At 44.9% G+C, this 13,687-nt stretch overlaps 1 protein-coding gene across 6 annotated transcripts in view; it reads left to right on the plus strand.

The window, feature by feature from the left end:
* BACH2 (BTB domain and CNC homolog 2) overlaps positions 1-13,687 on the plus strand; it is a 148,461-nt gene that overhangs the window by 75,052 nt on the left and 59,722 nt on the right. The window contains exon 1 of one of the 6 annotated variants that reach the window (XM_035323224.1): positions 7,048-10,550. The exons of 4 other annotated variants lie outside the window; for them this stretch is intronic. In XM_035323224.1, the coding sequence (XP_035179115.1) occupies positions 10,503-10,550 (48 nt within the window). In that variant the 5' untranslated portion in view covers positions 7,048-10,502. One more of the 6 variants, XM_035323223.1, reaches the window with a different exon arrangement.

Raw genomic sequence — 13,687 nt, forward strand, 5'->3', positions numbered from 1 at the left:
TGCACAATGGATTTCTAAATAATCAATCTTCGTGCTAGAAAGTTGTGGTTCAGTAACCCCAGCTTGGTAAGAAGTCAATAGTTTAGTCTTAATGCTCATCTCTAACACTTGATAACACAAGACTGTAAAGTTTGACATAGCAGAGACTCCTCTACAAACTCTGAGTTGCGTGCCAAAAAGCCAGCCCATTACCGTTAATTCCCCTCTTATCATTAGTGTTATTAAACTGACGATTGATGTGTAAAAACTGCCATTTGCATGAAGTTCCCAAAACTGCAGTAAAAGAGACTTTTGTTCTGACTTGGGGGGGGGGGGGGGGGCGGGGGGGAACGCAAAATAACACTACTTCTAACAGCAGAGATGTTCATATAAAGACATGTTCTGAACAATAAGGTCATTTATCCGCGTATGACATAAATACATAGGAATTTAAATAATGAGAGATCTTGTGAAATGCAGCAAAATGCACGCCACTGGCATTGTGAAGTTTTTCCCTTCTCTCAAGCGCTGTTCTCAAGGAAAAGCAGCTTTGCTTTTGCTTTGAAAATCCATTATCATAAGCCATTTTTTAAAACCGCTTGTCTGCAGTATTAAAGCAATTTTATACCCTAAGAGCAGCTCTTTCCTAAGGTAAAGTGCAGTCTCGTGCGTGTGTGTGTAATTGCGGTTTATAATACTTCTCACAATCATAATTTCCCCAAAATTAAGAAAACCACTCACTCTTTTAGGTTTCCCTTTTCCTAATTATTTTTTTTCCTCTCTCTGTTTTTCTTCCCCAAAAGAGCCTTCTATAAAAATCCCTTTTTAGCCAAAAAAAAAAAAAAAAAAGGCACAGAACACTTTCTGGATTCATTGCAAAACACTGTTTGAAGGAAACATTTTAAGAGTTTAGGTTAAAAAGTTTCTGCCTTTTTCAATGCATGGGTGACATTACTATTTTGGGAGGCAGTGCCATCTGCTTGTTCAACCAAAAAGCGGGGAAGATATTCCTAGTTCTAGCAGAGCTTTTTGGGTTGTTTCCACGTAAAACTCCCGGCTGATCTCGGCTTGAGCTTGCCACCTACCTCGGCGGTCCCAGAGGACAGGCGTCCCCGTCATGGGACATGATGCAGGAGTAGACGAGGTTGTTGGCCACGGGCATGGGCTGCTGTGAGGTGTGACGGACACAACTCCTCCCCAGGGATGTTCACGGATGTAAGAGGAGAAAAACAGAGCCTGGTAGTGCCCAACGCCTGACCTGCCGCAGGGGGAGAGGAAGAGGGGTGGTGAGGGAGTGGTTGGTGGAGGCTTTGGTTGTTGAGTTTTGGTGAAGGAGTGGGGGGTTTGTTTGCTTTTGAATGAGGGAGGATAAGGTCTGTGGGGTTTGGCTTGCTTTTATTTTTGATTAAATCGGGAGAGCAAGGTTTCCTGGGGCACAGACCAACTGAGTACTAGCTCGGTCAGGTGGAAGGACCAAGGGACAACAAGAATAGGTGGGGAGGAAAGGGGGGGCTTGTAGAGACTGCGGGGGATTGGGGAAAGAGGTCAGGCTGCTGAAAATTGTGGCAGCATGGTGTGTGGTGGGTGCTGTGGGCCCCTGGAAGTAGTGCAGGGGAGCCTGGACATGTGAGGGGAGGTGCCTGCAGCCCACTGTAAGGGGTGAAGACGTTTCTGCGAGGTAACAGAGATGTTAGCCTATGTTATCGTGCTATAAGTATTTGCAAATACGTATGTATCATCGTTACAGTACCTTCATGACTGAAGAAATGTTTCACCCCATCTCTGTTGACAGAAAAGATTGCCTACTGATAATTGCTTTGCTTAAGTGTCTGATAATATGCCAGGAATGAGAGCATTCCATGTTAGGTCATCTTTAATTATGCATGTACCACCTGTCAGCTTTAAATCTGGCAAAGATGAGTTTTCTCATTGGATTTAGAGTAGGGAAAAGAAGAGATCTTTCAACAGGAATAGGCTGTTGCAAACAGCGTGCCTATGGGGGAGTTTCAAAAGCATTCTCCTAATCTTCCCTAGTCATGAATAACGCTATTGGCACACGCGGAAATATTTGAAATATTGCCTAATCTAGCTGCAGCAGCGATGGTTTTCGGAGGAAGAGGATGTCAGGCCATCTGTTGCGTTTCCTAGTTTTCCTTTTCGCCATCTCAAAGGGAGAGGGAGTGTTGTGGTGGGGGAGGACACATGGAAAGTGGCTGCCTTGGCAGAGCTGGGGAAATCCACCCCGAAATCCTCGCGACCAGGCTCTTTGCTGACCACCAGTTACAGCACACAATGAAACCAGCCAGTCCGACGAAGGCACACCTATCTTAAAGGAAATCAAGGGCTCAAAAGTCTGAAAAATGATGTGGGTGCTTTGTGGAAAACCTCAACAGGGAGAGATGGTAAAGGTCTCTGGGGATATAAAATTAACGGGGTTGCCATTACGAGACCGACTTACGATTTTTAAAATTACCTTGGAGAGGAAATTTATCGTTGTATGGGGAGGGAAGACTAATTCTTTGGGAACAGCGCAAGAGAGTTTCAGTTCATGGGAGAACATTAGCTGTTTATTTGGTACAGAAATAGATTTTAGGAATCTCCTGGGTTTTATGGTCATGTTTGCTCTGAGGCCAGTCTGGAGAGCAGGGAAAGGATGGCTGAAACGCACCATTTGTACTTGGAAACAGAAATGGTCTTTGTTATGAGCAGCCAAACTTCTCATCTGCTTTTGGAAAAAGCGAACATCGCTTTTGCTGTCAAATATTTGTCCTGCTGCTTGTTGCCTCTGTACCTGAGTGGGCTTTCGTGCTGGAGACAGGGCTTTCCAGCACATGCTGCTGTCAGTGGCAAGCATGCAGCTTTCATAGTCAAATCCACACTTCCCCCTCTCTGGGATTTTGCTTTTCCAGCTTCTGTGATCACGCCATTAGACTCCTGGAAATAATTCCTCAGTGACACAGAGTAGCTGACGCTGATTGTTTTTCCTGGTAATACCTTCAGCCAGCTCTACTTTGGAAATCTGTGATTTGGAACAGTAGGTCAATTTGTGAAACAACAAGAACAAGCAAATACGTACAGATGGCTTCGGTTGTGAGAGCATGTCTCTGTTCATCTCACACTTGGCTTTTTCTGATGCTTCATCGTTGCACAAGCATTTGAGGCTGCCATTTGACATTGGGTAGGTGCTGGTTGCTCCTTTGCTGCACATTTTGGCTGATACTGGTGTGTGTCCCACCTCCATTCCTGCGGGCTGCAGGGAAGCTCTCTCTCAGGAAGCTGGCAGTGTTTGCCCCCGAGGGCACAGGAAGGTTTTGTGAGACCAGTGGAAAACTAAGATTTTGTTGTGTTATGGCTAAGAAATCTGGCTGTGTTTTTCCTGACCTTTCCTCCCAGTGACTGGGCTGGATCGTTCTTCTGCTCAGAAGAAGGCTGCCAGCCTCACCTTTCTTTGTTGTTTCTGTGGTAAATGTGGTGACTTCTCCTTCCTGTGTTGTGCCGTGGGATTTTGCTCGATTCTTGGACAGGAGCTACTTGTCTGCTTCTCTGGCTGGCTGGGGCTTCCAGTAGCATCACCTGGATGTGGCTGACCTTTACTCATCTCAGATGGAAAAGTGTGGGGGCGTTCCATAGCTTTTTTGCTCTCTCATGATTCATTCAGCTGTTCTTTCCACCATCCTATCTCATGCTGAAGGATTTTCCAGCCCAACAGTGGTCACTGGAAGACATTTCTTTCCTACAGACTGCGTTGTTAAATACGAGAGCGTACGCATCTCAGTGAGCTCTCCAGCAACACTGGGCACTGCTGGGCATGTCCCGTTCTCCAGTTGGAAGGGCAGCCACACTTGAGCAAACGGAGTACTGTTGTCTCTGAAAAACTGGACACGCAGATGAGCTTTAAGGATACATTTAACGATTAAAGAAATATCTACTTAAAAACAGACTTGAAATAATGAAGCAAAAGAAAAAAGTCTTTCTTTCCCTCTATGTTGCAGATAGTTGCTGCAACAGTTGCTGAAGAAGTAGAGCAGTTTTTGCAGAAAGCCTCTCTGTTCTCTAACCCAAGGTGGCATCAACTCCCTTGTCCTCTCCTACAGTCACCAGTCCCTTTTCTCTTTGTGTCCCTTCATTGGAGATTGAGAGATTGCCCACTGCCTGGATCACAGGGGGAGATTACGCTATTTTCTCCATTTCTTGTGGAGACACTAGTTTGACATTTGTGCTGGTGTGTTGCTGGTTTTAGGCTTCATGCCTTTCCTCTCCCATTTCACTCTCGAAAACACTGCAACAAAATGTGTCAGATTCAGTGTCTGTCGTAGCAGAGGATTCTTACAGGAGTCAAACTTCTTCCATAGTGAGGCAAAGGGCTATGTGAAGCCAGGAGTGAAGCCGGTGAAATTCAGAGCGATGTGTTTACAGTGAGTTATCCTACTGTTTACATTGCTAATTTTAAGAGGAAGGGGAACCCTTCTTGGGATAATTAGTTTTGCCATATTTATAGATACGACCTCTTGCTAAAGCATGTTTTTCCTGACTCTGAGCCGGCTGCTGACAGCCGGTATTACAAGAGTTCATTATGAGTTTCATGGTCCATGTGTGCTTATGTATACATAGCACAGGCAAGATGAAGCCAGGGAGAGATAACGAAGGCAGCGATGATAAACCCTGTGTGAGGGGCCAGTAGAGTGAGGCATTTGAAGAACCAGCCTGGGCCAAATTCCAGCTCCTGCCTAGGCCATAACCATAATGAAAATTGCCGTGTCCTTTAACTGATTGCAGCAGTTCTCTGCTCCACATATTATTTGGCACTCTAGAGAATCTTTAGAAATGGTAAAACTACATGTTTACGTTTTTATGCTAGTAGTTTCAAGTGATTTTATGCTTATGGAAACTGATGCTTTAAAAATAAATAGCTGGGTTCATCCTTCCCCTCCATTTCTCACAAGCTTTTCAGAGCAGGGATTGCCTCCTGACAGTCATTGGAAATCTTGACTTGTAGCCAGGAGCAGATTGCAGGGCAAGGGCGTTCCTTATTACCAGCAGCACTGGCAGTGGCAGCACAAGCCCCTAAATCAGGTATTTTGGGTACAGCCCCAAGGCTTGTCTGCAAAACGGGGGTAATGCCGTGCCTCCCGATGTGCCCTGCTGGGGCTGAGCCGCTTGTCGTCTCCTCGCAGCAAGTCAGCTTTGGCTGCGGTGGTGTAGATCGATGGTAAATAAATGCAACCTTCTTGAAAAGTTCAAGTGGGCAATCAGAGCTGGAAAAGTGGCTTCTTTTACACTTGGGTTGCAGTGCGTTTGCGGAGGGATTTCAAGGAAACCTCTCAGGAACAGGAAGCTGCTGATGGGCAGGCGGCGCGGTTGTGCTCAGCGCCTGGAGCCCCCAAACCCCCCGCTGCTCACCGGGTACCTGAGTGTGGCCTTTGCCAGCCCCCCTCAGCTTCTGTCACCTGCGCTGAGGTGCTGCTATTTCACCTTGCACCTCATCAGAAGGGAAATCTGGAGACAACTTCTTTTCCTTCCCTCAAAGTAGGCCTGAGATGGCCTTAAGTAGGCCTAAAGATGGCTTTAACAGCACTCCAAAGCAACGACCGCAGTCATTTGATTGAAGGTGAGACATGGAGAGAGACTTTGATTCACAGCATCACAGAGTGGCTTGGGTTGGAAGGGGCCTTAAAGATCAAGTCAGCCCCTTACATGGCCCCAGGGGCCACACGGCTCAAGGGTGTCCCTCTGACCTCCCCAGCTTTGCTCAGGTCAGCCATGGGGTGTCTGCTGCACTTCAAAGGAGCTCCAGAAGGGCTTTGTGCACGCCAGGAGCTTCAATCCCTCTGGGCTGCTGCGATGAATATTACAGAAACCTCGCAGGGCGGTGGGAGGCGTCGTGCCTTCACGTGCGAGCAGTTGCCAGTCTGAATCACGTCTGCTGCGCTGCAGAGGTGACGGCTGCTCCGCTTGCAGCAGGTTAGTGGAGTGCTAGCAAGTCACATTTGTCAGGGTCCCGGGCTTCAGTCTCATCCGATCTGTCACCAGGAGAAGGAATCGACTCGGACAGATTCTGCAAGTGCCGTTTTCACTTTGTTGTGTTGTCGTTCCACAGCCATGCCCTTTGTTTCTGAAATGCTGTTTGTGTACCACAGATTTTTTGTGTGTGTGTGCAAATCGATTAGCTTTAATTTCTTTCTCAACTACCTGATTTTTATCACATTGCTTCAATGGCATCCTGTTGTTAGTTCACATGATATATGATAATGTGATGTGATATCCCTCCCTAGTTAGCAAAATGTTAGAAAAGCTGTTGGCAGCTTCTGGAAGAATAATTAGCAAGTGGAATGACTCAAAGATGTGCACACTAGCCTAAGTAGGCATTTTCCAGCTGTCTGCAAGTTCAAAAACTGGTAGGGACTTTTCAGACTCACACAAGATTAATTACTTGCTACTAGAAAATAACATCTACAAAAACACGCACCGTGCAGTCAGGGTACTGTGTTTTGTCTCTTAATTTGGAAATCGTCTCCTTTCTCACAAATAACGTTATTTTTGTGTTGTTCAGTAGGCATTTTCCTGAGGAGGCAAGATTTTTTGTTACAAGGGGATGTCGAGCTTAAACTCATTTAAGAAAGTTCTTAGGGCCTTGTTTGCATCTGTCCTCACAGTGCTGGGTGTAGTGGTGCCTTGTGTGGGGATGGTACAGTGCAGAGGCCCTTGTGCTGGCTGATGGAGCGAGGACCCTGATCTCCTTGCCATGCCCAGGACATTGCCATTTCCCTTCTGCAGTGTGCGGGAGCTGCTGTCCCCGTTGCTTTCTCTAGAAAGCCATTTGCAGCGCTGTGCCTCTGCGCTGCCTGGAGCAGCCGCCATCCATCACAGACAGCCACACAGCTGTGCTAAAAGCTTCCTTTTTGTCCGCGGACAGCTATTGTCGGCTAGCTCTTCTCTCCCCTCTTCCCTGTGCTGCTGCTTCTGCAGGACCAGCCCGCGGGCTGCTGGATCTCTGTTGGTGCCCCATGTAACGCCGCCCGTCCCTGCTGGCACAGCAGAGAGGGAGCAGGCAGAGGGGACGCGAGCTGCCTGCACATTCAGCCCGCTCGTCTGTCAGCTTTATTTTACGCTTAGGCTCTTACTGCCACCTCCGTAGCCTCTTCTGCTCTCTGCCTTTCGCTTGACATCTCTTGTGCCTAATTCTCTAATCAGCTGGATTATCATCTCTTGGCACGGCGTCCTCACCCACTCTGCAGCCTCTCACCAGCAAATCCCCTCTCATTTCTCTGACACGTTCCCTATTTGCCTCTCTCAGTGCCTGAGATTTCCCTTCCCCTCCCCTCCCTCTCAAAAAGCGTTGTCCCGTATCCCTCTGGAGGAGAGGAAATTTCCAGCAATGTTCTCCTCTGTCTCTCTCCCATTCCCACTTCTCTTTCAAACCCCTTGGCAGCCGTTCCCCCTGTTCTGGGCAGCGCGGCTTCTCTCCGGCCTGCCCTTTTCTGCTTCCTCCCAGCATCCGTACGTACTCGCTGTAGCATGCATTATCTTTATCTCCGGCCTCTTGAGTTTCTTTCTGCTCAGTGAAAACACTGAAAATAGCTGCCCTTTCCCACGGTCTGCTCCGCTCCTCCGTCCTCACCTCTGTCCCTCTGGCCTCCCGGTGGCAGCAGGGCAGGACTGGGCTCCTGCCATCCTCAGCCCCTCCTGCCCTCCCTTCTCCCTTGAAACGTCTCCAGCCAGCCCTTCTCCATGTTTCCTTCAGTGAAAGCCCCCAGTCTCCCCTCTCTGTGAGGCAGGCTTGCTTCTTTTTCTTTCTTCTCTCTCGGACCCTTCCACTCATCCATAATAACACAGTTTTTAGCATCCTGGTGGATGTTGTTCCTGGCTCTTCCCCATCCCTTCAGCTTCTAATTGCCTCTGGCCTAGTCCTAATCAGAAGCTTTTTTCACACACCTCTTCTCCTTTATTATTACTGAAAACATTCACACAAATATCTCTTTCAAGATTTTAATTTCTCCTCTGGCTTATGCTCCTTCTGGAAAAATTCTTGCCATATGCAGAGGAGAGCAACACATGTGTGCGTATGTACTTCAGGCGACAAAAGGAAAAACAGCTACAAAAAATAATGACCCACCTAATTTGCACAGAATCTAAGGAGTATTTCCTAGTGATATAAATCTGCATAGCTGGCCCAAGGACCCTTAAGTAGAGCTAATTTTGCTTCTTAGTGCTTGGAAAGTTCATACCAGACAAAATGAACTTTACTAGAAACATTCAGTGACGATAATACACATTATCTAAGAGATATTAGTTAAACATTATGCTTATGTGTGCATGTGGATGCACACGTGCCTGTATAAACACACGTAAGTATGCACATGTACATACACAGCTATTTTTATGACACTATACTGGAGCTTAGTATGCTGTATGTGATGAAAAAGCATCACGTCATTCATAACAAAGTAGTGATTATCCCAAATTTCCTCAAGCAACAAGTATTTTATTCAAAAAAATGCTATTCCTTTGGGTATATAACTGAGGTATGTATTTCTGGGGCCTAAATTCTTTCAAGTAATGGCATGAATCTATAGATTCACCTGCCTGATCTTGACTTCTGATAGTTACAAATGAACTGACCCAGTTTCTACAAAACTTGAATTGTGCTGATGGCAAAATTTTCATTTAGTCTGACTGTGGAAAATTATCTCCTTCTTTTATGAAGCTACGTCACCCATGTGGTCAAGTTCATCTATAAATATTGGATTTGGTTCCACATAACAGTGTTCTCATTCTTCTGACAGCCCAAGAAACACAGTACATTGATGTAGTCGGAGGATTTGAGGGGTGATTTTTTTAATAATTTATTTATTACTACAGCCTGCAATATAGATTAGGTACAATGAGGGTAGAGTTGAGGGGGGAGAAGCAAGAAAAAAATATGCTTGATTTTAGGTTGCAGACTTTGCCCTTGTAGATGTATATGGAGAGACAAACTCACTGTCAGGCACACGGGTTTGCCATCTAGCTTATTCCCTGTCTAGCATGAAAATTGCTGTAGGGGGTTGCAAGCACTGAGAAGTATTGATTGTTTCCTAGCTTGCTATTTGTATTATATATTTTACCTAATAATAAGTAATGCTTTTAGATTAGCTTCATTTGAAATACGAATCAATGGGCTCTATAGATTCCCCACTTTATACATAAACATGTCAGTCTCCAGTGGAGCGAAACAGTTTTATCCCAGATTGTTTATACCGTATAATTATTAATCTGTAGTTTAATCTCCTTGTCTTCATGCGTTTACGGATTGATCCTGCTTGTTGAGGAGCTCCCTCAAATCTCATTAAAGGTACTCAGCACCTTGCCAAGTAACTGCTGGAATGTCCCAGCTGAGTCCTGTATGCCTGTGGACCTCCCAGTGCATCGTACTGTACGTGTGCACTGTAAGTAGCAGTGCCTGCCTTGGATCTCGTCCCTGTTGTTAGAAGCTTCCCTCTACACAGCCGTGTTTTGAACCACAATATAATTGCTAGACTTTGGGTGCGCAGGGTTACGATTTTCTCTCTGCGATGTTCTCTCAGACGGTAGCTGGAAAATCACTACCAAAGTGTTTCAGGCAAGTGAATAGGGAAATAAAGCTCAAAATTAGGTGTTGATTTTGCCAACGTTTTAAATTTTTTGATCTCTCCTAAAGCTCTGGTGCCCCCATGCTGTGGAGCAAAGACATGAAATCGCAGCTGGAGGGTGGGTCTGGAGCCCCAGGTACAGCTGTGGCTGTATTCCCATGGAAATCCATCCTACCAGCCAGGTTACAAACTGCTGAAAAGAAAGCCCAGTGCCTGCCATTGGTGGCTTCTGCCTCTCGCTGCCTCTGAGGTCTGGTTCCTGACAAACCAGGGGAACCTGCAGAGCCATGCTCTGATAGCTCTACCCGTGTTTAGTGTGATGTTTCAGGCTGCTTGGCTGTTGATGTTACAGGACAGTGATGGTCAGCCAGCCACCACTGGGAAGCAGAAATCTCGTGGTTCCCATCCTTCTCCTGATCTGCATCAGGGTCAGGTTACACAATGGCATGCCTAGTTTGTTTAAGGTAAGGAAATTATACACAGGAGCTGTTAAAAGAATATTTAGATTGTCAAGTTGAGAGAAATGTTGTAACATAGCCTGCTCAACCTTCACTTGGATCCTGTGTGCATGCAGATTTGACAGTCTTTAATTGCATGTCTCCAAGATCTACCGAGAATATATAGCTTCTCAGTTCACATCAGAAAAAGGCACACAGGCTTTTTCCTCTCAGAAAAAAAAAAACAAAAAAACTGCTTGTATTTCAAATACTGTTATCTCTTAAAGATTGTCCAGACTGTAGGTATGAGGTACATTTCATCAGCCAGGCAAAGCTTCCATAGGTCACAGCTGCTGGAAGCTTGTCCCTGAGCAAGGCTGCCATGGTCCTGCACGTGGTGTGGCAGTGGTGGTTGCCACCACGGGGTCAAAGTCATCGCTGATTTGTTTGAGGTTACTCTCAGATTCGGGACAGTTAGATGTCTCAGAGCGTCTGTCCCCTTGTGAAAGGAGAGAGAAGATGGAAGGTAGGAGCAGGTTGCTGTCACCATGCTGCTACATGTGGAGAATGAATGGCTTTGGATTTTGTGGGTCTCCAAGGTATGGTCTGCAGTGTATGTGGGGGATGTCTGCTTTTGGGGACCTGTCTTTGTCTGCCAAAAGTATATTCTACCTGAAGATAAAAGAGCAAAGGTAAGCAGGGTGTAAACTCACTATAAAGTAACCATATAAACCAGCCTTATGGTGCTTTTGGTGTACATGTCTAAACCGTTGGGGCTGTACAAGAATCAGTTTGACTTTTTATTATGTGGGATCCTAGCATTATGTGAGAGGCATCAGAGACGGTGACATATGAGTGGAAATGCAATCGAATTTTAATGGATGGCTCACTTAAGAGCAGACTGGAAAATAAACATTTACAACTTGTTGCACGAGAAAGAACAGGGAAAATGAAGAGAGTAGGAAAGCAGCTTGTCAGACGCTATTATTGGTTAACAGGCTTCAATAATTTGGATCACAGGGCCTCAAATCGCTTATACTGACCTTGCACAAGCAGAGTACAGCACCTACCAGTAGACTATGAATGCATGTATGTGCTGTACTCAGAACCAAAAAAAAAAGATGTTTTCCAAAGTTAGAAACTGTTGTGTTGGCACAACATTACATTTAAAGTAAAAAGTGTTGAATGCACTGGGAATTGTTGAAGAATTTTCTGCCAGCTGCTCGAAAGTTACGATTTTATGCTGTCATCAATAACAAAAAACATTAATGAGAAGCCATTCTGGTTAAATGAAAAAATAGAAGAAGTGATAAAACATTAATTAATCCACTATCAAAAAAAAAAAAAAAAGAGAGAAAATAGAAAAGGCAGGAATGTTCCCTGGATTGTTTTTGTATTTGAAACAATGGAAGAGGATGTATTCATCCTGTATGGTGAGGTGGACAGAAGTTTGCTGTTTACAGCAAAGGAGGATCTGACACAAGCAGGAATGTTTGAAATTAAACATTTTGACATCAGCGTGCCCTAGTAACTTTTACATCCAGGAATCTTAAAGGAGGTAGCTGAAAAGCTCTCCTACGTGGCTGTTAATCTGTAATAAATCTTAGGAAACAAAGGCAATTCCATAAAATCGGAGAGCTGCCAACTGTATTTCCAATATTTCGAAAAGATAAAAGGGATGTCCCAGGGAACCATAGGCTGGATTAGCTTGACGTCGGCCCAGGGTAACAATGGCAGAACTGCTATTGCAGGATCTCGAGAGACAATTTGGATGCTAAAGTATAGATAATTCCGGTAAGAGCTGAAAAGAGAGCTTTTCCAACAAAACAAGTCTGAGTAAAAAGGGCAACTGTGGATACTGCCCTTAGGAGGCTGGAAGAGGTGGGCCTTTCCGCCCTTTAGATTCGTGAACCAGAGAAGGAATGTCCTGAGATTAAAATTCCCATGATAGAGTGTGCTAATTCAAAAAGAAATAATCAAGCCACTCTGCTTCTCTGGGATACACTGTGGCTTGGTTTGGGGTTCTGTATGTTAATCTCTCATTCGATTTGATGGCTTTTGCAGTGTTGAGTACGTTGAGTTCATTGTAGTTCCATGGGGGCAGAGAAACCAAATAAACTTCAAAAAGTTACATTGAAAAGCTCAATAAATAATCTAAGCATTCTCAAACAAAGAAAAAAAAAATCCCAAGTTCCCCTTATAGCAATGTTTGCAACTTTAATCCCCCAATCTCTACAATGGCAAAGAAGTTTAGTAAGCTCCTCAGCAGCATCTATCGAAAGTAAAACTTGTCTTCACCTTCTGCCATCTCCACAGTCCTCGACCAGACCATAGGTGCTGGTCCTGCGTTAGCTGTTTATGTGCTCAGAACCAGCACTCCAGTGCATCAAGTCTTTCCTTTCTGCACAGGCTTCTTCAGGCTGCAGTTGCATTTAGTCAGAATGCCCATTTCCATCTCACATCCTCTCCGCTTACCCCGGCTGTAGCCTGTTAGGTGTTGGCAGCGTAAGTGATTGTTTCCGTGTGCCTTTCTCTGTCGGATGATTTATTGTCTGCAACAGGAAAGGCAGTTCAGTTCCAGAATAAGGGCAGTAGCATGGATAAAGGGAATTTAAACGGGAATCTAGGCTTACGCCAGACTGTGAAGATGATGGGAATACTTGCAACTCTTGCTTAAAACCTTCTGACAATAAAACTGCAATTCTCAGATTCTTGCAGGATCAAAAACGTTCTAGGAATCTCTTGGTGTAGTCCTGCTATCCTCTTGGCATGTGCTCTGAAAGCGTGTAAATGGTCATTTCACTGAACTTCTGATCATTTGATGGTTATGAAGGACATCTGAAAGTTATTTGCATATGTTGATAGGCCTTCCAGGGTTCAGAAGGTTGCTATAAATCTGAGGATCCAACTGCAGTAGTCACTAGATTTTTTATTATTATGTTTAGATTAGTAAAAATCTATGATTTAGGGATAAGGAAACTCTTCTCCTTCAGTGCATATGCCATCAAAGAAGAACATTATTGCTGTTATCTATTCGGTAGTGGAAAATACTGTATGAGCAGATAGTGGCTGAGACTCCAAGGAGGACACACCACCTGTATTCTTTTCCAGGAGCAGACACCGTGAAGTTATACCCTAAGAAATTCTGTCCCACGTTTAACCCAGTGACCTACTGCATGTGTTTCTGCTCTTCACACATTAATCACAACAGGCATGTTCCAAAGGACATGCTGGTTTGTGTCCCAAGGAAATCTGAAGGGTATTCTAAACACCTGCTAAGTTGCAGCAAAGATGAAGAGCTTGCATTTTAGGGGGAAAAAAAACAAGATCAGATTTTTCCCATAACAGCTATAATACAACAGGAGAAAATAGGCTTTTGTAATTCGTGCAACCGTTGCAATTTGAGTAGCTGAAGATGTTAGCAGTGGGTTTGACCGTAGCTTCCCATGCAGATGAAACCTCTTCAGCCAGTTCTGCAGATAGACTGGCAAAGTAATTAGTACAGCTTCAGAAGTGAGGAAAAAAATAACTAGGAAATGTAATTCTGAGAGAGAAATTTTCTGTTCTCCTCTGGAGAAATTTCACAACAGACGCTTGCTTTAGGCACTCTTCAACTGTAAATATTGATAGCAACCAAAAATTTCAAGTACAAAGCTTCAGCAC

This window comes from Oxyura jamaicensis, chromosome 3 (genome assembly GCF_011077185.1).
Source record: "Oxyura jamaicensis isolate SHBP4307 breed ruddy duck chromosome 3, BPBGC_Ojam_1.0, whole genome shotgun sequence".
Taxonomy (NCBI): Eukaryota; Metazoa; Chordata; class Aves; order Anseriformes; family Anatidae; genus Oxyura; species Oxyura jamaicensis.